Here is a 27,962-nt window from a genome sequence, read left to right on the forward strand (position 1 = left end):
CCACCCTTGGGTGACTGAGAATTAATCAAGATGACCCCATATAAAATGTTCATACACATGTGACAATGATTACTAGTTAAAAATACACATCATTTAAGTCTATAAAACCTTCCTTATTTAAACATGTTCTGATTATATACTTTCACTGTCATTGTGTTTAGTTACCGGTGGCAGTGTCCTCATGATGAAAGGTGCCATTTGTGGCCTTGGTGCTGAGCAAATACAAAACGACTCTCTGGTCCTTATGAATCCCAGGCAGAGCTCATTAGTCCATGGCTAGATTAGCTCAATTACAGTTGCTAATGTGATGCCCTGCTGCTGCTTTTCTGTACTAGAAACCAACCTGAGAATGATACAACATTAGAAGAGAGGTGGGGCTTCCCTGGTGGCGCAGTGGTTGAGAGTCCGCCTGCCGATGCAGGGGACACGGGTTCGTGCCCTGGTCCGGGAAGATCCCACATGCCGCGGAGCGGCTGGGCCCGTGAGCCATGGCCGCTGAGCCTGTGCGTCCGGAGCCTGTGCTCCACAACGGGAGAGGCCACAGCGGTGAGAGGCCCGCGTACCGCAAAAAAAAAAAAAAGAGAGAGAGGTGGTTTAAGGAGCAGCTGTTCAGGCTTATAAAACACAAAGTAAATCCTAGTAAAGGAAGATTCTCTCTTGGGAAACAAAACATAAAATGAAAGGCAAACATAACTTCATCTGTAGGCTAATCTGTTTCTGTTAAGATGGTAGAGTCAGGCTCTGTCTTCCAAAATAACACATGAATTAAGAGTCTTTTTATCCTTAATTATAGGCCTGATGTCATAGGCAGGCCTACATCTAGTTTTCTAGCTTTGGTTCAGAGAATAAGTTTGAGTCTTGGTATCAGGTTCCAGTCTGTCCCAAGGCTTTTTGAGGCCTAGAATGAATGCACTGGAGATGATGAAGAGAAATAAATACAATTTCAGTGGCTGATGATAACATATGGATGCCGATTTAGAATTGGGGGATCTTGGACATGTGTTCCCTAAAGCCCGATAGGGACTGGGGTATCTAATGAATTTACCTAAAGGTCAGTCGGGAGAAGTCCTGGCTACTCAAAACAACTACTAATGTACAGCTAAGGAGTGTCAAAAACTAAGCTCCTTAAGTGGTCTTTCTGGCTGAAAGTGGTGGGGTTGGGCGTATTAAGAAATCAGGCCGTCATAAATCATTCTCTGGTGATTCTTTCTAGAGCAGAGGCAGGAGCCAACATTTCTGAAGGGAGTGGAGGGTAAAGTGAGGGAAGAGGGTGGGGTCTATCAGGTTAAGGACAGCAGAGTTCTCCAGAGTTGGGGTCCAAGGAGAGGAGGGGAAGGAAAGGTTTATTTCTTACAGGCTATAGCTTTGTTTTATTCTCTAAGCCTTCCCTTTTGTTCTGCTTTTAGGGTCTGCCCAGTTTGAACTCCTAAATTTAAGTTTTACACCAGTCACTGGAGAAGAACTTTCAATTTAAGAAAACTGTTTTTAATGTGGTTCTTCTAGTGTTTGTTGGGATACGTCTAAGGTCTAGTTTCTGTCCCTGATAGATTAAGTCTAGCAGGGGAGACAGTAGAGAAACACAAATGACACTATGGAATCAAATGTTAATTTTTCTAGCTCACACTAATTTCTCCCTTCTCTGAATACTTCTGACATAAAAATTTAATTAGTGAAAACTTTCTGGAAAAGGGTCGTCCTGCACTGAGCTTTTTTTTTTTTTTTTTAATTTTTGTTTTTTGGCTGTGCCACATGGCTTGCGGGGTCTTAGTCCTCTGACCAGGGATTGAACTCGGGCCCTCGGCAGTGAAAGTGTGGAGTCTTAGCCACTGAACCGCCAGGGAATTCCCTGCACTGAGTTTTATAGCATGCGAGTAGGATTGGGTTTTGAGGAACAGAAGAGACAGTAAAGTTATGAAGGTGACAACGAGCTGAGTGCATTGAGTGGACAGTAAGGAGAGACATAGACAGGCCTGACGGGTGAGCAGGCTTCATGATGGGAAATAAGGTTGGGTGAAGTTACAGAGAGCCTTTAAAATCCAGCCGTGTTCATCAGAGAAATGCAGGCTAAAGCCACATTGGGGATACCACTACTTACCCACCAAAATGGCTAAAATTAAAAATACAGTGCCAGGCTCGGCAAGAATGTATTGTTAGAACCACTGGAACTCCCTTCCTTTGCTGGAGAGTATGTAAATTCCTTCAAGCCCCTGGAAAACCGTTTGGATAAAAATACTCTTAGCTGCTTTATAGATAACCCTACACTGAAAACAGCTCACATGTCCACCAACACAAGTGAATAAATTATAATATATTTACACAGCAGTAAAGACAAATTAGTGATACCCACAGCACCATGAGTGAATCTTACAGGCATTATGTCAACAAAGGTTACCATACACAGCAAAGAATATGCTGTGTGATTCCATTTATATGAAATTAAAGAATAGGCAAAAATAATCAGTGGTTATATAAGCCAAAATGATGCTTAAACAAAAAAAATGATGCTTACCTTGGGGAAGATGTGGTTATTGATTAGAAGGGAGCTAGGGAACCTTTGGGACCCTGGAAATATTCTGTATATTGATTTGAATGGTGGTTACATGGGTGTATACCTATGTAAAAAATTGAACTGAGCTGTATATGTAAGATTAGTGCACTTTGCATACCTGTTGAATGTATGTTATGCCGAAGTAAAAAAAAGAAGACAAGTAGATCAGGTCGTGGAGTTTAGATTTGTTATGGGAGGTAATAGGAAAGCATTATTGAATCTTCAACAAAGAAGTGACTTGAAGAAAGGGTGGTACTTCTGAAATTATTCATCCTGTGGTGGAGAGTGGAACAGTGTTCACATCATTTATCATATCTAGGTCTGATATAGTGCTAGATGCTATAGGAGATACAAAATATCCATGACCTGGTCCTTATCCTTGAGAAGTTTATGACCTTTTGTAAGAGACAGGTTATAGGAAACTCAGAAAGTTACAGTAAACGATAAATGCTTAATTCATGGTGTTATAGAAATAGTGCTGAGGTCAGACCTGGGTTCAAATCCTAATTTTGCGATTTATTGGCTTTAGGACTTCAGTCAAGCTATTTATTTCCCTGAGCCTTGGTTTCCTTATCTGTAAAATGTGAACAATACCTACCATTTTTTTTAGAGGATTGAGAGATATGATATTTAAAAATTGTAGTACAGCACAGAAAACAGTCAATAAATGTTCCCTTTTTTGTTTTAAACCCTGTACCAATGGAGCAATACTTTTTTTTTTTTGGACAGTGTGTGACGTCAGTTTAGACCATGGTTCTGCCAGTTACTAGCTATGTGATCTTAAGTAGGTTACTTAGTTTCTTTGAGTCTCAATCTCTTTTGGGGGAAGAAAAGAAAAAGGAGGGGAAATTATGCCTTGAGAGAGTTCTGTGAGAATTAAGTTAACCTAGCAGATATATAGTATCTAGCACAAAATAGTCACACTTAATAAATACAGGATCCGTTTCTTTTGACTGTATTGGAGTATATCAATACAAATGTATGGAGCAAATAATACAGGTAATAAGATTGGATTAGGGTGGTGCCTGGGGTGGAGAAAGAAGAAGCAGATCGTAGTGTGTATTTTTTAAAAGATAAAGCAAATTTGATACAGAAGAGGAAGGTATGTCTCTATACTTCTATTTTTGTCTTTCTATAAGATGAAAATAATATAAAATATTGAAATATCCTTGGATTGTAATAATGCTAATTGAAGGTTTTATGACATCATTGGATAGTATGTTTAGGTCTCACAACCCAAAAACTGGTACCTTACTACTAAATTTAGTCTTGTTCTAATAATAATTTTAATAGACATTGTCATCTAAGCTCCACCAAAAAGTTAATGACTTTTCTGTGAGTAGAGACCCCTGTCACAATCAAAGCAAAACCTAGAAGCATAAAGGGAAGGAAATCCATAAAATGTATATAATTATTTGTTACTTGAAATATAATCAGCAGGGCTTCCCTGGTGGCGCAGTGGTTGAGAGTCCGCCTGCCGATGCAGGGGACGCAGGTTTGTGCCCCGGTCCGGGAAGATCCCACATGCCGCGGAGCGGCTGGGCCCGTGAGCCATGGCCACTGAACCTGCACGTCGGAGCCTGTGCTCCGTAACGGGAGAGGCCACAACAGTGAGAGGCCCGCGTACCGGAAAAAAAAAATTAAAAAAAATAAGAAATATAATCAGCAGAGCAGCAACCCAGGTCTTGTTGTGTATCAGTAGTGAGTGATTTCTTGGCTAAGGAAGTTTAACTTGCAGGGCAAATACTAAGCACTAAATATTAACATTTCAGAATTGTATTGTTCACAGTGTTTATTTAAGAACTCAGAAGTTAGCTGATATCAAATCCTTTTTTGGAGCAATTTTTGGAGCAATATTAGATTTCCAATTTTTGGAGCAATATTAGATTTCCTGTGAAATTTCTGGCTTGAACTTAGCCACTGATTTCTTGTGTTTCCGAAGCTAGAAGAAAATGAAGAGGTAAAAAATACTGCTTCTCCCTAGCCATCGCTCATCTGTCCTCCTTTTTTCCAGATATTCAGAGTGGTGTGCATCTGTTTGGGTAATCCACCAGAGACGTTTACCTGGGAGTATCGAGACAAAGATAAAAACTATCAGAAGATTGGCCCCATAACACCCTTGAAGTTTTACAAGGAACATGTCAAGCCACTCTTCAATATGGAAGATAAGGTTGGAGACTGGCACTGGCAGCCACTGGCTGTTTACTTTCAAATGCCTGTTGACTACAAGAAAGAATACACGATTCCTGGGTTACCATGCATGGTCATCAAACTAGACACTAAACACAATTTTTCCTCCTTCCTCTGAGGTATTTTATGTACCAATTCAGTTGGTCATATTAGGATCCCCAGTGCTCCTCTTCAGAGATTTTTCTAACTATGGGCCAGCTGTCAGTTTAATTCCCATATGCTCCCCTGATTTGGGCCCTGAGTCATTCTCAGGTGCGAAGACAATAAAAGTATACTGGGTGTTTCTTACCGTGGGTTCAGAGCATCACTCTACTGTGGGCCCCTCTCGGGACTCTCTTGCAGAAGGGAGCAGTGTCCCATCCTCGTTTTTCCCGCTCACTTCAGGGCTTCTCCACCTGCCTAGCAAGATGACTAGAGCCCCTTCTTCATTGGCATCTTGACCGTCTTAAAAGCACATGGCGTTGTTTTATGATTGGAGTCCCAACTCAATTGTGGTACTGCCAGATGTTGAGCCTTTCTGGTAACTTGAGAGCAGAGGTCTTGTAGTGATGGACTCGTGAATTGCCATCTTGCCTTACTCAGTGCACACAACTCTGCAGAATTAGTTTTGGGGTGATTCCTGCCAGTAGGAGAAACAGGTTGTTGCAACTCCCAAATATGTCCCTTATACTATTAGAATATACAGGGACCTCTCTCACATGACCTTGCCACCTTTTGTTTCTCATTTAACAATGTGTAATGCTTGTTCTTGTAGGCAGAGGCGCTAAGCTTGATAACAAATATATGAACTTAAAGGAGAGGTCTGCATCTTGCTTGACACTCCGGGTTTTATGTTCTAATCAACATGTTCTTGATCTCAATAGATTTGTTTAGTGAATGACCCTCGGCCCCACCACAAGTACAGCAAACTTTACACGGTGGACTACTTAAGCAACATGGTTGGAGGGAGGAAAACTCTATATAACAACCAGCCCATTGACTTATTGAAAAAGATGGTTGCTGCCTCCATCAAAGATGGAGAGGTTGGTATTGTTTCTTTGTCTTCTGCATAGGGGTTAAAACCTTTTCTTCCAACTTTTTTGGTGTAATAGGAAGAACTTATGTTGACTTCTTTCTTCTTCTTTCCTCTATTTCTAGGCTGTATGGTTTGGCTGTGATGTTGGAAAACACTTCAGTGGCAAGTTGGGCCTCAGTGACATGAATGTGTGAGTGCAAGAAATTTAAAACAGAAAATCATTTGTGGGTTGTGACTGTTGGAGTGCATTCTTGGTACGAAGTGACTCAGCTCAGGTTCACTCAAAGATTAAGGTTGGCCTGAGGGTGGGTCTGTTTCTTTCTATTTTGTAGAGTTTGAGGATTCACAGCAGAAACTCCACATATTTATATGCTCTAACCTGGGAAGTCAAGATCGTACTTCATATCTGAGTTGAAATTGTTGGATGTTCCTAAAAAGTCATCCTACATGAGAAAGACACTTAAAAAAAAATTTATTTTGATATAAAAAAAAAATAATGTAACACTCAAAGTAATATTGTAAAAGATACAATCAATGTGATGCCAAGTATTTGATACCAAGTATTTATCAAAGATACCACATACTTTTTGTCTTTATTTTTGTACAATAATTACTTTTTAAAAGACAACTTAAGGGACTTCCATGGGTGGTCCAGTGGCTAAGACTCCACGCTCCCAATGCAGGGGGCCCGGGTTCAATCCCTGGTCAGGGAACTATATCCCACATGCTGCAGCTAAGAGTTCACATGATGCAACTAAAAGATCCCACATGCTGCAACTAAAGATCCTGCATGAGGCAATGAAGATCCTGTGTACCGCAACTAAGACCTGGTGCAGCCAAATAAATAAATATTTTTTTTAAAAAAGGCAACTTAAAAGTTGGATTACTGGGACTTCCCTAGTGGCACAGTGGTTAAGAATCCACCTGCCAATGCCAGGGACACAGGTTCGATCCCTGGTCCGGGAAGATCCCACATGCCACAGAGCAACTAAGCCCGTGTGCCACAACTGCTGAATCCCGCGTGCCTAGAGCCCGTGCTCCGCAACAAGAGAGGCCACTGCAACGAAAAGCCCGCGCACCACAATGAAGAGTAGCCCCAGCTCGCCACAACTAGAGAAAGCCTGCACGCAGCAATGAAAACCCAACGCGGCCAAAAAAAAGAAAAAAAAGTTGGATTACGAAAGGTTATAAAAATAATAGTAACTGATTACTGTGTAAATCTGCTTAGTGCGTTTGGGGTTATAATTAAAGGTTTTCCAGATCTCTTGTTTGCTATTTGAGCCTTCTTAACTACTTCTATTGCTTTGATACCTTATGTATTTTGTCTTTATGACAACTAGGACTAATATGCATACATACTTTAAAGCATTCCTCCTGTTTGTTTATGACAATGAAGATTGATTTGTGAACTGAATCATTCAACTTCCTTGACTGTTAAAATATATCACTTTAGTGTTACTTGTAAGTAATTATTACTCGTAGGAAATTGAGTAAATATCTTGACAGTTAACAACAGGAGAAAGGAAATCTGCTAAAAGAGAGAATTCATGAGGTTTTTTAAACTTTGAAAATATTCTTCAATATTTTGACACTATTTATTTAAATTTCACAGTTAGCAGTGGTCTAAATGAATTCAGAAACTGAGTGCTTCTGCCGTCTCAAAAGAGAGCATTTTTGAAAGAAATTACTTCAGAAACTTTTAAGTTTTCTTGCCAAAATGACAATGCAGGCTTATCTTGTCAGCTTTTTGATTTGGGGAATTTATGTTTAATAACTTTGTATTTTTCTGAGTACTCTTGTGACACAGAGAGAATGGAATCCCATTAAGAGACTAAATTTTGCATGTACCACGTTCTGCAAAGAGCTACAGCCCAGATATATCTGGAGCTGCAAAGCCCCTTCAGGTTCTTCTATGATCCTTTTACAACCAGAAGCCAATTATCCCCCATGATTGTACTCTGTATATTCTGTGCTATTGTTCTCTTTTACAGCTATGACCATGAGTTAGTGTTTGGTGTCTCCATGAAGAACATGAATAAAGCTGAGAGGCTGACTTTTGGTGAGTCACTTATGACCCACGCCATGACCTTCACTGCTGTCTCAGAAAAGGTATGACCCTCAGCGTGCCCACTCCAGTGTTTGCATAGATGGATCTACATGCTCCTGCAGACCGTTTATTCCAGCAGAGCTTCTTCATAGTGTATATGATTTCTGTTAAAAGTTAGCAAGACATTGTACCTGCCTCACTTGGGGTTTGGCTGGATGCTCAGAAGTAATAAAAATAGAAACTTTCCATGAGGAGCAGAATTTGTGTCAGCAGGGAGTAAGGAAGTAACTGCTTTTCTGTAACTTTGGAAATTCCTGGTGTGAAAAGAGGTCAGCAAGGGAACTTGGGAGAGGATAACTTCAGTTTAATAAGGAATTAAAATGTACCCTGAAAGTGTTCATATCTTGATGACTTATGTTCAGACTCACCTTCCTTTCATTTGTCAAACCAGATTCTTCTGCAGTAAAATGTCAATAACAGTAATTTGTAGACTCCATGCCCATTACTGGATTTATGCAGAGCTTCAGGAAATTGGATGTAAAAAGTATGTTGAATTTCCTATGAAATACTCTGACTAGTAATATCACTGTTTCTAAGACACAGTGTTGGAAACAACAACTGCAGTTTTATTTCACAAATAAGCCTTCCCATTTCTAGGCTGTAGAATAGATATTTACTCCTGTGCTCAGGGATCATAAAGAAGAGAAGACTTCAAAATACTTTAGTTCTTTACCACTGCAAGCAGAAGTGTTCTTTTCCTAGCCTAATTGGAAAGAAAGTCACAGAATAACTACCTTGACCTTAGAAGCAAAATATTAGAAGGAACTTCTCATAAAATACTGTAAATAATGAAATAAAATTCTATAGTAAATAAACTAGAATAAAATACTACTAAAATACTTAGAATAAAATATTATTAAGTGGTTCATATTTATGTTTGGACCTCCTATATTGTAAAATTCAGTGGATTTGTAACTAAAGCTCCTTAAAGTTAAACTTTTAAACTATTCAGAGGATTATTAAAACGGAAAACAAACTAAAAACCTTGTAATTTCCAAGAGAGTTTTGGGTTTTATCATTTTCCATCTCTATTATAGAGTATTCCTGTTTTTCAGAAATAAAAATCATACATACTCCATGTCATTTTCTCTGGAACTTCCATTCTTTCATTGGCATGGTTTATTAATGTGCTTTTTTTTTCCCCTCTGGGAAACGGAGCTACATTACCTGTAAATATTATAAAGCAGAATCGATACTATCATAACTGGAATTTTATATTGAGATTTTTCTCTTCCTTCTACTTTGAGTTTTTGACCACTGCATAACTAGTTTGCACTGCATTTGAATGATAATGCAGAGATAAATGCTAGTAAGTATTCTGGGATATTCTTTCTTGTTTCGGGTTTCTTGGAATCCCTCTGAGGGAGGTCCAGATATTATTCTATATTTGTAGATGACATGGCTTGATCTAGGTCATGCAGGAATTCATTGGCAAAGGAAAGAAGAAACATTTTGAAACTTACTATAATAAATGACTTTAGGTGATATAGATTCTAACAGTTATATTTAAAAGGAAAGTAAAGATGGACTATAATGCAGGGAGTAGAAAACCAAAACATTTAATAAGCTAGCCCCAGAATGTATAGTTTATTGATGTGGTTTTAAAGGTACCTGGGGCTAAGATTAAGGGGTAGGTAGTATAGATAAGGGTGTTTGAAACTTGTGGGTTTGATTGTTGGCTATTTCTGAGACTGAAAATTGCTGAGATTCAAGAAAACTCTCAGGAGTAAAATCAAATCCCATGTAGATGAGACTCGTGCAGTTTTATGCAGGTGGGAGTTGACAGATGAAATCATTAGGAGATAATTCAGGAGCCAGCTCTCTTCTCATGCTACCAAGATTTAAGTTGTTTTGACATCAGCCAATGCCCTGGGTAAACATGAGAGAGAACAGTCTTTTCCCAAGTGCAGCCTTCTTATCCCTCTCTGTGTCACTGTAATAAAGAGTATAAATGAAGGTTATCATGATGAGTATCGTTGTCCCTTTAAGAAGATGAAAATTGAGCTTATTTTATTAATGAAGATAGAAGGAGAACGGAACTGCTTGGGTTTTGTTTTATGAAAATAGTGTTTGGTTTGCCATTCAACCTCTGTTGTATTAAATTCAATATTTGTGTAACTGAATCAATAAAAGAACACATAGGAGAGTGTCATTACTCGGTTCCCCTAAGAAAGAAAAGTAGGCTGTATTGATGAGAATGTGTTTGTTTTCTTTTTTAAACTCTTGACTATGTCTTAGAATCATTTCTAAAATAAATACAGTGGGATACCTCTGCAAAGAATGCTGATTAATTAAAAGCAAGAGTCTCTGGCTTCAGATGGTGTTCACTGCTTTCAGTAATTTAATATTTTGTTTTTCTTAGCCAAGAGGCATTTTAATGTGCTTATTTTCTGTATACAATAGAATGTAAAGAAGAAAATAGTATTTATCGCTTTGCTGGGTTTATTGCATTTTCACCCCAAGATATTCAAACTCCACTTCTATTAGAGTATCCCTTTGGTTATAGTGGAAGATATACGGCCCTGGTCATGTATATCATTGCTGTATAGAGAAGGCTCTTTCTTCTGAGTGGCTGAATAAGAGCTAAAATTACATGACATCTCATCAGGACGGATCTAGTTTCAGACTACACACTGTCATCCACTCTTTTGCAGGATGATCAGGAGGGTGCTTTCGTGAAATGGAGAGTGGAAAATTCGTGGGGTGAAGACCATGGCCACAAAGGTAAGCTTAATCTGGTAATACTAACTCAGAGTGACTAGGTGTGCTCTACTCTCTGCCTCCTAATGTGAAGAAAAAGCTGCCCTAGTGTGGATCATTTTTATTTTTCAGTAATTGGTCCCATTAGCTAGATTATTAGCTAGACTATTCTGGAGAAAAATCTGAGGATCTCGTTTGCCCCCAGGATCCCTATGCCCAGCATGGTAGGCCTGAGCTCCCTGGTTGGCTCTGAGATCAGTATGTGCTGGCATTTGTTCCAAACCGTACTGACCCTAGTAGACCTTCGTACCAGAATCACTTGGCCAGTAAGAAGTTTGAGTGCCCTTTGCCAGGACACTTGCTCTATGGAGTTTGGTGCATTTTCATTTACTGCACTAACTCTAGAATAATCAGAAGCTTTCTAGTGGGAGAATGGGATTGGCAAGAAACTTTAGGCATGTATTGGAGACTCATGAGAAGTTGTGAAGTCTAAATGCTGTGGTTACCATTTAGATGCTTTTATTCTGACAATCAAAACGCAGGCAGAAGTCGTAAGTAAATTATAGTAATTAGGCTTAAAGAAAAACCACAGGTAGTATATGAATTGTAGAAAAATAAAAACTACAGATAAGCCAAAAGAGGGGAAAAAAATCTCTAATAATCCTGCTACCCAGCGATCACCATTGATTAACTGTTAAGGGTATATTCTTGCAAATCTTAGAGACCATATTTCTTAAGACTGTTTTTCATAATAGATTTAGTAGATAAAAGCCTTTTAAGGTATTGTTATGCTTTAATTTTTAGAGTTTCAAACCAAAAAGTGGCAACTACCAGAGAATATTATGCATGTCAGCATGTATTTGCTTGTGTGTTATGCGCTGGTCACATCTTGTAGCAGCTGTTTCCCAGAGTCCATATTTCTTACTTTTAGCCAGTGGATTCTGGCTAGGAAGGACACATAAACCACAGCTCTCTAGACTAGTTAGAAGACTGGAAGGAAATAGGTAGGGAATCCAGTGAGATGACCCAGACACTTGGAATCAGACTTCAGCTATCTCACCCAAGCAGCAATCAGCCAGAAATTTTCTTTAAAAAAAGTAAAACAAAATGAAAGAAAAACAAGAAAAACAAAATAGCGATCTCAGCAACTCTTTACCTGTTGCTTCCCTCTTTGTTTAAGTGATTTTCCAGCTAAGTTCTTTAGAGCTCTAAGATTTCCACGGGTGAAAGGTGGAGGTTTGGAAGGGAGCAGATGGGGCTTCAGTCGTTTATATTTGAAAACTACTGTCTTAGAAGAGCCTTGACAAGACTTGAGTGTGCTGCGATTGAGTGGCACAGGCTAGTAGGTGATAGCCAACACCTAGAGGCCATTTAATCTGTCATTTCAAGTCTTTTCATCTCCCCATGAAATGCTCATTGGTGGATTTTGGCAAACTATCCCTGGGATCTGCTGTGAAACTCAGCTCAGTGATTATATGTAAACGAATATTAGCGCTGTTGGTGTGGATCTGTTCATCATCAGGTAGTTGCATGTCCCCCATCTGTGATTTCTGTTATTGTTCTGTGATTATGGGGCACTTGCTAAATTAACTATTATGAATTAAAGTGCAACATATTTTTTAATTGGTGATTTCTTATAAGATAAATTCATTTTAAGACACAAAAACATTGGGATCAGGTAGAGGTGGGTATAAGGAAACTAGCAAAAAGATTAAAAACAAACAACTCAGAATTCAGTTATATCCGTTAAGTTGATGATGGTTAAGAAGTGGATGCAAAGGAAAAGCTTGTCTTGAATTGGAAGGATTTGGTATTTGTAACATTTTAAAACATAAGCTATTGTTTCAGATGAAACTCTGTAGCTTCTGTTTCATTTTTGGTCTTATTTGGTCCCTGTAAATGGTTTGTTATTATAAAGATTAGTGTCTAGGAAAAGGACTAAAGTTATGGTTTGTTTAGACCAGCCTGGACCCATTGGCTTGTTTCTGAGATATTTTTCTATCTATAACAGTCACTGAGTTTGTAGTTAGTAGTGATACCCATTTAAGAGAGGATAAACACTTGTAAAGTCAGGCAAAAGCTCTGTGTTCTGTGTAGTGTGAGTTATTGTCTTTATTACTTTGAACCTAAATACCTACTCTTAAAGAGGATTCTAGGCCACTTTGCTAATTTATTTTTTTCCATTCAACTGTACCTCTTTACTCCTAACTCAATAAAAGTTTTGCTTCTGCTGACTTACTCATTCTATTATTACGTTGAGAGAGCTGGGGTCTTTTTTTTTTTTTAAGTTCAAAGGTTATAGCTTATTGCACTATAAAACATTAACCAGTTTTGCTTCCAACCCAGAAGTCTAATATTTAATTATTTACATAATTATACGAATTTTATCATTTATATTATAAAGCACACATAATTATATCAGACACACACATTTTCAAATGTCCTTTGGCTCTTTGAACTGATTGTGTTATCTTACTGGTTCACTCTTGTAGTGAGTTGAATAAAAATCTTTAACACGTGTTCATTTTACATTTGCATTATATCACCATTTTACTTCATAAAATTTACTTTAATGACAATGATACTCCCTTCTTAGTTTTTTTTTTTAACATCTTTATTGGAGTATAATTGCTTTACAGTGGTGTGTTAGTTTCTGCTGTATAACAAAGTGAATCAGCTATACATATACATATATCCCTATATCTCCTCCCTCTTGCGTCTCCGTCCTACCCTCCCTATCCCACCCCTCTAGGTGGTCACAAAGCCCTGAGCTGATCTCCCTGTGCTGTGCGGCTGCTTCCCACTAGCTATCTGTTTTACATTTGGTAGTGTATATATGTCCATGCCACTCTCTCACTTCGTCCCAAGAGCTGGGGTCTTGATCCCTGTGGTCTGCCTGTAATCCTTCCTAGTGAAACCTGTCTAGTTAAGACTAAACTAACTTTTTTGTTGTTCTTGAATAACTGAAATGCCTGAGATTATACAGAGTAAAGCATTTCAGTAGAGAGCCAAAAGATAAATTGAACTGAGTGGGGGTAGCGAATAGTTCATTCAGAGCCAAATAAATTATTCTCATGTGTTTCTTGGTAATGTTCTTTCTGACTTAACAGGAAGGAAGGAAAGAAAACATGATCTAATTTAATTGGCACACTTGGCCTGACCTTAGGAGAATACGTAGTATGTTATTATGCGGGCAATGTGTGTTTACCCCAGCAGGGCCCTCCCGTCTGTCATCCTGGTGGGCATTAGCTGCCATGTCTGAGACAGAACCTCTTTGATGCTCTTTCAGGAGACAGGACAACCATAAACAGCATCGCTAGGATTTTGTTTCTGTAGATAACATTGTTAACAGTTTGTTACTGTTCTCTATGGGGTTTCTGCTTGTTAAGATTGATGGTTTCTCAAAAAGCAATGTTGATAATACTACAAGCTGGAGGTGAACAGAGCAGAGATACCTGGGCAGGCTGCCTTTTCCCTCTGCCCAGTTCTGGCTTTGGTCTTTCCCATTGGTCATGAGACTAATAATTGAATCAGGTAACCTGACTGTTTCCTAAAGGGGACAAATATTACCTCTGACCACTAGACACATAAAGGGAGAAATAAATTCTTATCTTATTGAAGCCATTGGGTTACTTCATATTGGGGAAGTATTCTAGTATTCTAGAATTCTAGTATTCTTAGTCAGATGGACTGAAAATCGGATACATATCTAAGATGGTGTACAACCAACGTGGCTTTCTTTTCTCCCCTACTTCTTGAAGTACTTGACTGTATGTTTATGGATCACATTAGAAATGGATTTCATAGTTGAATGAGAGAACAGACCTTGGGACTTGGTACATTGTCTTTCATTTTGAAAAGTTGATAGGCTTGTTAGAATCAAGTAGTTTGTAAAATGTTTAAAAATTTAAAATAGGGGTGATAACCTTTGGTGCTTCTTACTCTTAGTCAGAAATTCATCTGAGAAGAGCATAATCTTTAAGCCAAAATAACCTACAGGTCATCTCACTAAAAAGTGGTAGAGCCAGAATTATAATTCAGTCTGACATTAGAGCCTGTTTCTTAATCACTAAACTGTGCTTCCTCCAAGCTTCTCTGTTCTAGTAACATCTAGTCTACTCATGGACATACCAGATCAATTTATGAACTTGGTGACCAGAAACTAGTGGCTACGGGGACATAAAACTTGTATAAAGTATCTGGAGACGAGTAAATGTCTGCTGTCAGGAGAAAGGGCTCTTAGAGCACTGTTTATGTCTGGGAATCTGAACAAGGAGGGGAGGATGGAGCATCTCGTGAGTGGTTTGTGTCCAGAGTTAGCACATCGTGAGTTGGGCAAGTGAAAAACTGTATGTAACCACCAAAAATTTCCCAGGATTATTTTGTCGATGCTGCTTTATAAAATGGTTCTTTGTTTTTGTTTCTGTTTTTTTTTTAACTTTTTATCATCGACAATTTCAGGCATATACAAACAGAATAGTATTAAGAAGTCCCCATGTGCCCATAACCCAGCTTCAATAGTTATCAACATTCTGCCATGCATATAACAAAAGTGTTGATACTCAGTAAATTAAATTCTTGGATGGTCTCCCTAATGAACCAGTCTTATTACGGAACTTCTTTTTATGATTGATTCACTTAGTCATGAGATGATATTCCAGTTCTAAAGTCTGATACATTAGAGCTCTGAAGGTAGAATTATCATAATATAGTTCTTAATGCTTATAGTCTAGTTTCTTAATATGCTGAATAATACAACTTTTTAGTAAAGTTAGGAGGAATATTATTTTCTAACTCTGCAATGGTCATTGAAGGAAAACCTTTATCTTTTAAAAGTTTGTTTCTCTACATTTTCATTTTGAACCAAGATTAGTTTTCATTTTTCAAATTGTTTTTGTGCCTTTTTCAGCTTCAACTTTGAAGTTGTTTTTAACTCACATTCTTCATCTTTCCTTACAAATCAGCCTTTCTGTTCCTGATTTTATTTTAGTAAAATTTCCAGACTTCCTCATAAAAGGGAGTCTCTTGATGATTTCAGTTAAAGAGGCTTTGGCATGTTAGAGATTAATCTGGAAAGAAACTTATGTGGCTGATTCACATTACATCTGGACTTCTGCTGCTTTCCAGAAACCAAAAGAATGGCCTTTAAATTGCCTCACCATGTGATTTGGGGAACAGTATGTCCAAAGCCAGGCACAAAATTCATCATATCCTTCATATAACGTTATATGGTGGAACCAAGAGAGACAGTTACTACTTTCTTGATTATAGATCCTGCGCAGTCATTTGTCTCCTTATGGTTTCACATTTCTCTGTCAGTAACACGGATAATGACTAATTTCCTTATGAGGCCCTATAGTTTATATATAGCCATCAAACTGTATACTGTTATATAACTCTAAAAAGTTCAATGAATATTCCATATTTCTGTCAGAGGTACTCAGGACATAGAGTTCATAACATCTTGCTTCATAAGAATTCAACATTTGCTAATGTATTTGTCTCTTTTTCCCTCACAGCATCATGTAGAGTAACTCAGGATATGAACACCCATGTTTGATGTGAAAAAATGAAAACACGCTGAGAGGTTTTAACTTGTTCAGGTTGCACAGTGTCAGAGAGAGGATTGGAATTCAGATTTCTTAATGTGACACAGGCAGCTTCCCTAAAAATGTATATTACCTATGAAAGATAACCGGTTATTTGCAGATCAGTTTGAGATTTAGTGGATTTCTAGCACAGATAATATAATTATAGACAATATTGAGCTGGACTTGCAGAAATAAGAGAAAATTATATGAGGTAAAAGTGGATGCTTCTGATTTCCTGTAAAAGAGCAAGATACAAATTTGTTTTGTCACCTCAGGGTTTTCATGTCTCTCCAGGCTTGGAAAAAGCGCTGCTACTGTCAGATTCGGGTATCTGAGTTCTTTCAGAGGGACTCCTCATCCTCCATCTCCATTCACCAACGAACCTGCATGACTCAAGCTAAAAAATAGTTCATGTGAGTGGAACAGAGGAAGATTGACCGTTGCTTCCTTATCAAAGTGTGTGACTAGCAGAGGGCTACATTTGTGAGAGGGGGACAAACTATGGAACAGAGGCTCCTCCTAACTTGCAAGCAGGCATTGGTTTCAGGGAGAAATCTCTTCACATTTAATACAGATTTGTGTGTGTGTATTTGCTTTCTCCTGTAGAGAGGATCTGTCATTTTCACCAGATTGTCTCCCAGGTGTGTTCGTATTGCTTTGAGGAGGATAGAGGTTAAGCACAGAACCTGGCACCAGATGCCTGGGAACACATCCTGGCAGTCCATCCTATTGGCTGTGTAGCCTTGGTCATGGTATTTAACCTTTATAAGCCTTAGTTCTCTGATCTGTAAAATGGGGTTAATAATTGTACCTACCTCATAGGGTTGTTGTGAGAACTGTGCCAGGCATATAAGAGGTGCATGAAAATATTAGCTATTGTTGTTACTGTTGTTAATGTTATCTGTAGACAGGTGAGAGCAGGAGAGTGAGAACATAAGGCTCTTTAATCCTTCCCTCTGGGAGAGGGCTGTCTTAACTTGCCCATGGTTCTAGCGTCAGGTCTCTAAGAATTCAAGACCCTCGTGTGACCACTGGACTGCATACCAGTTTACTGGATGGATGACTCGTCATGTGGGCTTAGTTGCATGAAAGAGAGCAGTGGAGGCGAGTAAACCTAGTGCCCAGGAAAACCCATTAGCAATAGCATCACCTCACATTTATTGATGGGATGCAGGGAACCGTGCACAGACCATGGTGGAACGTATGTCTCTGACCCTCAGAGGAATTTATACTTATTCACCTGGGGCATGGAAGGGGATTTGAAGAGGGCTGTGATAGGACAAAAGTGGCATTCATGGTGTGCTCCTCAGACTGTAAGATATAGGATAAGTAGACCAAGGAAAGCAAGAGAAGGGATGATTTCTCCAAGAAGGCAGATGACAACAAAAGAGGGGGAACCGGGTAGAGCCCCCTCAGTGGGGAGACAATAGAAAGACATTGAAGCTGAGATTGTTGAAATGGGTGAGGGGTTAGGGAGAAGTCATGGAACTAGGTGATGTCAGCGAGAACTTGGTGGTAAATAGTGCTGCAGGGCTTCCCTGGTGGCGCAGTGGTTGAGAGTCCGCCTGCCGATGCAGGGGACACGGGTTCGTGCCCCGGTCTGGGGCACGCGGAGTGGCTGGGCCCGTGAGCCATGGCCGCTGAGCCTGCGTGTCCGGAGCCTGTGCTCCGCAACGGGAGAGGCCACAACAGTGAGAGGCCCGCGTACCGCAAAAAAAAAAAAAAAATAGTGCTGCAGCAGGGCAGCCAGAAAATGAGTCAGTGGGAGAGGCTTTGGGATTGGACTTTAAGGCAGATTTTGGAACCTTTAGGAGGGGTGAGGGTAGAAGCCCAACTGTGCTATTAATGCCACATCAGGAACATTTTGTACTTGATTCTTTCAAATGCTAGGTACAGGGAGTGGGGAGGCCAGGAATTGAGCTGGGGCCATTGAGGCTGTAAATCTTGTTCCGTATGGTGTTTGCAGTTTATTATAAAAACAAGTTGCTTTTATAATTACAAGTGCAAAATAATAAAGGGGGTAAACTACGAGAGAGATGGTGAGTGATTGGAACAGGGAAGGCTCCTTAGTGATTCTTCAAAGATGAGCAGAGTTTTAGGAAAGGTGTTAGGGTTGTGGCTCTTTTGGGAAGCGAAGTGGAAGGCCAAGGAAAGGGGAGCTGAGAAGCGTTGCTCTTGACCTGTGGCGCATGCTTCAGGCCAGTCCGAGGCCTGGGGCCAAGAAATAATGTGGCCTGCCATCAATGGAGCTTTTGAGGAATGATCAGAAAGCAGGCTTTGTCTGAACCAAATAGGAGTAATGATGTTTGGGGTTAGAGAGAAGTCGTTGAGTTTTGGTGAGGAAACAGACCCTTGGATGACACCTCAAGTTGTGTTTTCTCCTCCTGTCCAACATCAGAGACCCTGGCGGGATTTTGTGTGATCTCGGACTTGCCTGGCTCATGCCCACAGTCCAGGGAAACAAAAAATCAGACTGGTTGGTGTGCTGCCTTCTCTCCTCAGCCCAGAGGTGGACAGGCTTCTTCTGGACTCCTTAGCAGAGGGCACGTCCTCAGGAAGTGTGCACTTCTGCAGACTGAACTTTGTTGTGGTTTGATGGTTTAAAAAAATGGAACCCACAAACCAAAACAACCCTCTTTCCCAACCACATTTTCCATTCTGCCTTCTTACCAGGGAAACAGAATCTTCTGTAGCCTTTGTTTCTGAAAGAGGCTACAAGTAATATCCAGCTGTAAGAGTATCCCTTCTCTTATCAGCAAAAAGTTCAGGAACTTGAACTACAGACCAGACATTTGTGTTATACTCTGGAGGAAAAAGAAGCTTCTCCTCAGATCAGTGTCCAGATATCTGTCTCATAAGTAGTGGGTTTGTTTCTTTTTGAAAAACGTCCAGCCCATCCTGTTCTCCAGCCTTCTAAATAAATGCACTTAGAACACATGACATCTCTTTGATTTAAAGATACAAAATACCTCATAAATGGACCCCGCAAAACCTGGGCTCATGGCTCTTGATGTGGAGTGTGTGAGCAGATGGGACCTGGTTCCAGACAGTGCCTAGATGAGGAGCTAGATTAAGCAGTTATCTGTTGGCCAAAGTCATAACTACCTGCCACTCTCTTTGCCCCCCTGAGTGCAGAAGCTGAGCCCCATGGAAAAGACTGAATTTGAAGTTAAGACCTGGATTTCAGTTTGGGCTTTACTTACTGGCTATGTGACTTTAAACAGCTCATACCAACCCCGCCTGCCTTGTAGTGTTGCTGTGAGGATTAAAATCAAAACAAGGATAGTGGATGTAAAATTGCCTTTTTTTTTTTTTTTTTTTTTTCCGGTACGTGAGCCTCTCACTGTTGCGGCCTCTCCCATTGCGGAGCACAGGCTCCGGACGCGCAGGCCCAGCGACCATGGCTCATGAGCCCAGCCGCTCCGCGGCACGGGGCACGAACCCGTGTCCCCTGCATCAGCAGGCGGACTCTCAACCACTGCGCCACCAGAGAAGCCCTAAAATTGCATTTTGAAGTCTAAGCTCCCTACAGATCCCTGTGTGTGTTTTGTTTTATTTTGCTTTCTAAGGTATAATTCTTTTAATAAATAATAAAATTACATTGTTCCAAAATCAAAATACAAAAAAGTATAAAAGGGGAATCTTGTTTCCATCTCTGTCACTCTCTACTCCTTTCACCTCCCCTTCTTTCAGTTTCCCATTTCTGTTCATTTCTATTGTATCCTTCCAGTGTGTTTTAGTGCAGCAAAGGTAGCATACCTTATGCCCCACTCTGCATCTTGCTCTCACTTCACTTAACAGCATGCCTTTGGGGCCTGTCAGTATGTTTTCACATCAGTACAGCTTCATTATCTTCCATTGTCTGGATGTACCGTACTTTATTTAGCCAGTTCCCTTACTAATGGAACTTGGGTCATTTCCAGGCTTTTGCTATTACAAACTATATTGCAGTGAGTTAATATCATACAATGATTAGAACAGTGCCTGACAATAGTAAGAGCTGAATAAATATTAACTATTATTGTGCCTAAATAAACATGTATTGTCTGCATGTAAGTACTGTTTTGTCTGTAGGATGAAGTTCCAGAAATGGCATTGCTTAGTGAAGAGGGTAAATGCATTTGAATTTTTTCTAGGTTGCCAAATTCCATTCCATAGGGATTGTGTCTTTTTGTACATTTGCAGCATACTCTGTACAAATGTAAGGCATGCTTTACACAGTGGGTAACCAACAGAAGTGGTTGACAGATGGTCTCTACTTAATTACCTGTTGAAATTGTGTATGTTCATAGCTGGGGACTAGACTGTGCCGAGGCCTTACTGAGTGGTGGATTTTTCACTGAGTTTGTGTTTCTTATGTTTTCTTACCACTAACCCTACTTTTCTCTCTTATTTATTTTTTTAATATAGTAGCAGGAAAATGTTTGTAAGCATAACAAAAAAGTTAGAAGTCATAAAGGAAAAGATTGATAAATTTGACTTCATAAAATATAAAAAATTTTAGTATACTAGAAAAATACATCATCAACTAAATTAGAAGGCAAATTGCATAATAGTATAAAAAGTTTGCAATCATTATAATATATTAATATAGAGAGCACTATTACTGATCACTGTGAAAATGACAAACACACCAGTTAAAATTAGGCAGAGGTCCGAAACAGACTCTTTATAAAAGAAAACTGTAAATAGCAAGCACACACAGACAGAAGTTCAAATTGAACCAAAAAGAAAGTTGTAGTTATATATACCAAGTATTGATGAGGATATAAAGAAATTAAATAGATAATTAAGGATGTACACAAAGGTTTAATTACAAAAATGTTTATAGCAGTGTTGTTTCTAAGCCTAAAAAAACAATCCAGATTCCAACAGTAAGGGATTGATTAAATACATTTTGGTTTTATTCATACAAATTCAGCTTAAAAATTAAGATGTAGATAGATGTATTTTTTTATCAATGTGAAAAGAGCAGTATTGGAAAACAGCATGTGTGGTACTCTAATAATAGAGCACGTGTGATGTCTCATTTTTATTAAAAGTACAGAGTGTATGTAGAGACTTTCATCAGAGGATGATAAATCTGAATAGGGCTTATCCCAAGGTGGTGGGATTGTAGGAGTTTTAAAATGTATATTCATCTTCTTACCATCCACCTCTTCCTTTTTCTCATCTTCCTCCTCCTCCTGTGTTTCCATACTTTTTTATAATGGGCATTATTTATTTGGGTAATCTTTAAGGAATCAAAAAGCAATATAACATTTCAGAATTTTGAGGGGAAAATCACCTACCCAGTGATATAAAATTACCATTTTGCCTTTTTTTTTTTTTTTTCATGTTTTCTCCCCCTGTGTATCTGGATTTTTAACATAATTATATAGGATATGCCATTTTTATATACTTGTTTTTATATCCATGTTTTGTATCCATGTTGCTATGTAGTCTTTGCAACTTCATCTTAAATGACTGATTAATGTTGGATGAAGTGGTTTCTCAGTATTTATTAGGAAGTTTGAAATACGAAACAAGTGTCAGTAAAGGCTTTGCTTTCCTTTCTGGGAGCCTTTCTTCAGCCTTGAGTTATCTGCATCAGGTGAAAGATTGGCAGTGACTTAATGAGGCTTCAGTCGTCTGGCTTCCTTAGGTCTGTGCTGCCAGACAGATCCATCACAGCAGAGCTGATGACTTGATTTTGTCATACCTTATTTTAAAATAGCAAAAAAAAAAAAAAATATATATATATATATATATGAAAACCACAAATAGTTTGTTATTGAGGTGAAATACTTCATAGAACAAAGCAAAAAATATATCTAATTCGTAAATGATAATATATTTATCACTTTAATTTAGTCTGAGAGGTTTAAAATTTAGACCTTTAGCAGGATTTCAGAAAACTGTTTTCTTAGGGTAAAGTTCTTCTTTCCCTTAAACGAACCCATTCGAAACTCTTCTGTTTCTGAGTGAATTTGGCCTAACCGGCCTAGAGCTGTATCCATAGACACTTTTTCCCCTTACAGACCGATACTGCCCTTTCTCTTTAACAAATACAGAAACATTGCCAGTGTCTTTGAGGGCCTGTTCACTTATTTTATTTCTTCCTCATAGCATGTAAACAAGACAAAGTTTAAACAAAATTTAATTTAGTTCCTAAAGCTTTCTTTATCCATTTATCTGTTTCCCTGAATGCCTTGTTCCCTGAACCTCGGGATCCTTGGAGCAGATTTTTTGTTTTCCTTTTTTTTTTTCTTTTTTCCTTTTTCCTTTGGGGAACACCAGTTTCTAATGGCCAGAGTACATAAGGGCTAGAAGCTGCAACTTTCCTCAAATCGAAATGGCCTCTTTCATCCTGCCTGAGTGGGTACCTTACTGCTCCTCTGCACAGCCCTCACTTGGGTTTTAGACACACTGATCCTAATCTTCTCAGTCAAACTCCAAGACACGCAGTATCAACAGTTACAGCGGCCACAAGTTCATTACCTACCCAGGGCGCAGTTACTTGGCAGCCACCTAGACTGTGAGGTTTCTGTGGGCCCCCAAAGAACTCATATCCTGAAAAGAGAGACTAATCAAGGCAGGCCCTCTTGGCAGGGACACTGAAAGGGTGGATTACAATTGATAGGAGTTTTAATTTGTAAGGACTTACTCTTATCTCCTGCTTTTGGAACAAGATGGTGTAAATATACTTATTGTCCATTTTCTCTGGGCATTCTTTGAAGACTCATTTGATTGTGTGATGATAGTATTGTCATAAGGATACAGAATTTTATTACACGAATCTGCCTCTATCCTTCACCTGCCTCACTGCCCCGAGCTCCTCTAAGGATTTATTCAGCGTGCATTAGGGTGAGGGGAAGGATGCCTAATGTCTCAAATGGTGTAGCGTTTAGTAGCCTGGTCTCCTGCCCACGAGAACTCTTAGACAAGGCAGATGCTGACTTTCTCAGGAAGTACTTACTTACATTTCTTGCAGCAAGAAATGGTACTGGTTGGCCCTTCAGCTGACCAAGCTTTGGCTGCTAGAACTTAGTGGCAGTAATGTAGGTGATGGTAGGGGCCAGGGACTTTGGAATGGCACGGGCTACAGCGTTTATCTGTGTTCTTCTTCCCTGAATCTCCTGTTGAGAAAGGAACACTGGATCGTGAGGGGATGAGAGCCCTTGCGCGCTTTCCCGGGCATTTTCTGGTGAGGGTAAACGTGCGGTGCCACATCAGGATGAGCTATCTTTGACTGCTGTCGCAGGAGCAGAATTGGGCATAGACGAGCTCCCCGAAGCAGTTGTGTTTTCAAGTTAAATAATGTCCTCTGTCACACCATTTAGCTTATAAAATTAGACTTAACCGTCATGATGCCTTTTAATTATTTAAATCAGTCTTGCTTTTAGAGCAGCAGTTCTCAGAGTGTGGTCTGAGGACCCCTGCCGGGTCCCTGGGCCCCTTTTAGGGCATCTACAAGGTCTTCCTTCTCCAACAACGTATCTGTGTGAGGCCGGATTTGCTTCATCTACTTCATCCAAAACAACAGATTGCACACAGAAGCAGGTACAAGAATTTAGCTCTCTTCTGAATTGTAAGGTAATGCCACTTTCCTAACTAAAATTTATTTTGTTTTGAAAGATATAATTATTTTTCCTAAAAATATATTATTAATATTCACGTTTTTTAATTCTTATTTTTAAATGCACCAATATTTTTAACTTTCTGTTTTAATTTTTACTACAGTAAATATCAGTAAGTATAACCCACATAAACACCTTTTTAGGGTCCTCCGTAGTTTTAAGTGTACAGTCTTGATCCTGGGGCCAGGAAGTTTGAGAACCAACATACTAGAAGATCACCTTAGGAGAAATACTACCTCCTCTCCCTTCCTCTTGGTCCTGTGTAGTGGGAAATGCTATAGCATAGACCTAGATTTGCACGGACACTTTCAGAGAAAAATTGCTCAAGTGTCTAGTATACAGCAGGTGCCAGATATGATAAGATGATGATGATGAGGATGAAGAGGAAGATTGCTAGTTCCTGTGAGTCCTTGGGTGTGTAGGTGCACGCAGTACCCCTGTGCAGGTACACAGTTTTGTCCTCTGTGCTCTTTCCCTGGCCCATCCTTGTTTTAAATACACGCTCTTTCATCTCTTGCTTTAATTTTGCTCTTTGTATTAGCAGTGGCTCAGGTGAAGCATTTCCCCCCCTGTTTCAGTTTGTTGGATGTGTGATCCTGAAGAGGAATTTGTGTTGTCTTAGCGGAGCCTGAGATGCAGTCTCCCTGAGGGGAAGAGGCAGGTGTCTAGGATAGGTACCTGATGACACCACACTTTTTCTCAGCTAAGCTCTCAGCCTGGAGTGTTCGTACAGCTGAGCCCCTCTCCAGTCCTGCCACTGGAGAGATCCACAAATCCCAGGGCCTTTGTGAGGAATGTAGGTCGAGCAACTGTCGCGTCGTCCGTTCTGCCTGATCCTCACCACAGATTTCCTCCTAAGAAAGCAGCGACTCCCCCAGTACCATCTGGAAATAAGTGGCTACCTGGGAATGATGATCAGGCCCCATCAGGATCCCCCTAATGGCTTAGCTGGTTGTTGTAGGAATTTATGGTAGAGAGGAAGGAGAGACAGCAGCCTCGGATGCTGAGAAGGTGGGTAGGGTAAGAATCGAACTGGTATGCTTGCCCTTCTCACCCTAGAGATTAACCCCCTATGTATGTGTGGCTGTATGAACAAGAAACATTTCCACCTACCTTTAGGGTCATTGACCCACCTTCAGCAAGGCAGCCTGGCCAGTGGAATAGCAAGATCTGGTAGCAGCTTTAGGTCCAAGGCCCAGCCCTGAACTTCTGAACCCATGTGACCTGGGTACATCACTTAGTTATTCTGAGCCCCAGTTTTCTAATTGGTAAAAATATAGCCATCCTGTCCTGTCTGCTTCACAGGGTTGCTAATAAGACTTAATCAGATTAAGTGAGATTATAGATGGGAAAGCTGAGAAACATGTACAAATGTTAGTTTTGTAAAAGACTTTCTTGTAGCGCCAGTAAGGCTTCTGCTCTTTGCCCCCCCGCCCTCTGCACTCATGAGGCTTGTAAAAGACTTTCTTGTAGTGCCAGTAAGGCTTCTGCTCTTTGCCCCCCGCCCTCTGGACTCATGAGGCTTCTGTTCTTTTCTCCAGGTTACCTGTGCATGACAGATGAGTGGTTCTCTGAATATGTCTACGAAGTGGTGGTGGACAGGAAGCATGTCCCTGAAGAGGTGCTAGCTGTACTAGAGCAGGAACCCATTGTCCTGCCAGCCTGGGACCCCATGGGGGCTTTGGCCGAGTGATACTGCCTCCAGCTTTTCCTCCTCCCATGGGACCTGAAGTAGCTGCAAAGGACAGATCCAGGGACTGAAGCCAGAGTTACACAGGTGACTGTGTGTTCCCACGGGACACAGTCAGACTCTTGGATTTCTCCTCCAGGAACCTCTTTGGGAAAGTGTGCTTTATAGTGAAACAAAATATTCTCTAAAGAAAAAAAGGGAAAGATCAGGTCGTACTATATCTACTCTCCTCATCTCCAACAGCTCAGGATCTCTTAGCATTTTAATCAGATGTAATTGTTTGTCTTAACTCTGTCACACCAGTTCGGTTCAGTGTCTGTTTTACAAGGCAGGAGAGGATGAGCAATTGAGGTGTGTGGAGAGAAAACGGACTTACTGCTCCTTGTTCCTAGAGTAGAGTGGGGGGAGGGTGCCCTAATATTTGAGCTCTCAAAACTGCATGCTGCCTGACAGTAACACTGTCCCTCCTAGGTGGCAGTCACTGAATTCGGATTTTTCAAGGTAATTTCATGTGCCTCTAATAGCCCAGGATTGGGAGGTTGATCAACACTGACATGATTCCTTCCTGTTGTTCTGAACTGTGGGGGAGCACAGCTCTACTTGAGTCATGGTTAAGTAGAGGGTTGGAGAAAGTAGGTGAGAGAACAACCACAAGCTTATCATGATCTGAATTATAACCATTAGAGGGAGCTCTCGCCAAGTGGTTTAACTTCTGCCTCTGGGTTTGGGAGTTGGGTGGGCATGAAAAGGGGATATCCATTCTTTCTGACAACTAGATGGTGCTGAGAAGCTTTTGAATAAAACACTTTGCTAAATGAGAGTACGTTGGCTTATTTGCTCTAAGAAGTGTGTGTTTGTTTAGCTACAAAGGAAAGCAGCCAGGTGACTTGTGTTCTTGACAGTGAAAAAACAGCAAGATGGTTCGGGGCTGCCCTGCTTTAGCTTCTCTGTGGGATGTGTGATCCTTCCCAGCCTGTGCTGATCTTCACTGGCTTCTGCAGAGGGCTTCCAGGCACCATATTTAGGAGGGCTTGTGCCCCTGCCACTTAACCGTTCTTTCACCAAGATCCAGGGTCTCTACAAGGGTGGGAAGTAAGGCTCTGTTAGGTCCAGCCTTAGAATGGGCTGAAGAGTATGTATTTTACTAAGACTGGGCCTTTCTTTCATTGAAAGCAAATAAATACAGCACCCTAATCAACATTTCCATCAGTGCCTGAGTCCCTACCTTTCGGGCTCTCCAAGAACTTTCTCAGTTCTAGCATGGAATATTGTTTGTCATAGCACTTTCCAAGATAACATTAGTTAAAGGCTCAAGCGTTAATCAGTGTTTACAATATTCTAATAATCCTGTTCCAAGCAGGATAAATCCATTTCTAGACATATCATGATGAAACCCCAGAACAGGTCTTAAAAGCATCCAGGAAGAAAATACAGATTGCCTGCAAAGAAAAGACAGATTGACAGCTAACTTCTCATCAGCAACTATATATGACAGCAGGCAGTGAAATGTACCTTCAAAGTACAATTAGAAATTAACCATGAACCTAGAATTTTATACTGAGTGAAACTGTCTTTCAAGAACAAGGGTGGGGAGGGGGGAAACAAGGGTGAAATAAGACATTTTCAGTCAAAAACTGTTGCCCAAGCAGAACAATAGTGATCTAATATAGAAGGTCTGAAATTCAACAAAAGAATGTAGAATCAAAGTGATAAACACGTGCACCATCTAAACAAGAAGTGACTGTGGGTAGTCTTACAGGGTTCAAAAAAAGATAAAACCAAAATACATGAAAATAGATAATGAGGGAGATGATTGGAATAAAATAAACATACTCTGAAGTCCTCACGTCACTGAGGAAGACGATAAGTATATTGATTAACTTTAAAATAAAACAAGATGGGGGGAAGAAAAGAAAACACAGGACAAATACCATGTCCAAATAAGATAGAAATCTAAATGTGTCAATAATTACAATGTCTATAAATGGGTTAAATGTTTCAGAAAAAAGACAAGTTGTCAAATGGGATTTTTAAAAGAAATTCAGCCATAAGTTGATTACAAGAGACGTCAGTACCTAGGATAAAAGAGGATAGAAGAGATATATCAGGCAGGTACTAACCGAAATAAATTTGGTATAGCTATCTTAATGACCAGTAAAATTATGGCCACTCAGACTAATTCTGGGGTATGTTTTGCACAGCCTCCCTGGAATTGTACAGCACAGTGGCTCTGGAAATAGTCTTTAAAACAAAAAGCATTACTAAGGATAGAATCAGTACATAATTATATGCCCACTTGATTCTCCAGGAAAATTGAAGGATTCTAAATTAGTATTCACCTAATAACCTCAAAATATATAAAACAAAAACTGATGGCTACATGGAAAAACAAATAACCCAATATCATAATGGAAGATTTTAACACTTCTCAATTATTGATCAAGCAACCAAAAAAATCAGGTGAAGATTTAAGCATTTAATAAGTTTGATATAATAGACGTC

The 27,962-nt window shown here is 39.8% G+C and overlaps 1 protein-coding gene across 2 annotated transcripts in view; it reads left to right on the forward strand.

Moving 5' to 3' along the window:
- BLMH (bleomycin hydrolase) overlaps window positions 1-26,280 on the forward strand; it is a 43,314-nt gene extending 17,034 nt beyond the window's left edge. For both annotated transcript variants that reach the window (XM_067716369.1, XM_067716370.1), the window contains exons 7-12: window positions 4,563-4,718; window positions 5,602-5,760; window positions 5,876-5,943; window positions 7,745-7,862; window positions 10,515-10,584; window positions 25,312-26,280. In XM_067716369.1, coding sequence (XP_067572470.1) covers window positions 4,563-4,718; window positions 5,602-5,760; window positions 5,876-5,943; window positions 7,745-7,862; window positions 10,515-10,584; window positions 25,312-25,463 — 723 coding nt within the window. In that variant the 3' untranslated portion in view covers window positions 25,464-26,280. The remainder of the gene's footprint in view (window positions 1-4,562; window positions 4,719-5,601; window positions 5,761-5,875; window positions 5,944-7,744; window positions 7,863-10,514; window positions 10,585-25,311) is intronic.
- Window positions 26,281-27,962: the final 1,682 nt, after the last annotated feature.

Source organism: Pseudorca crassidens, chromosome 19, assembly GCF_039906515.1.
Source record: "Pseudorca crassidens isolate mPseCra1 chromosome 19, mPseCra1.hap1, whole genome shotgun sequence".
Lineage (NCBI taxonomy): Eukaryota > Metazoa > Chordata > Mammalia > Artiodactyla > Delphinidae > Pseudorca > Pseudorca crassidens.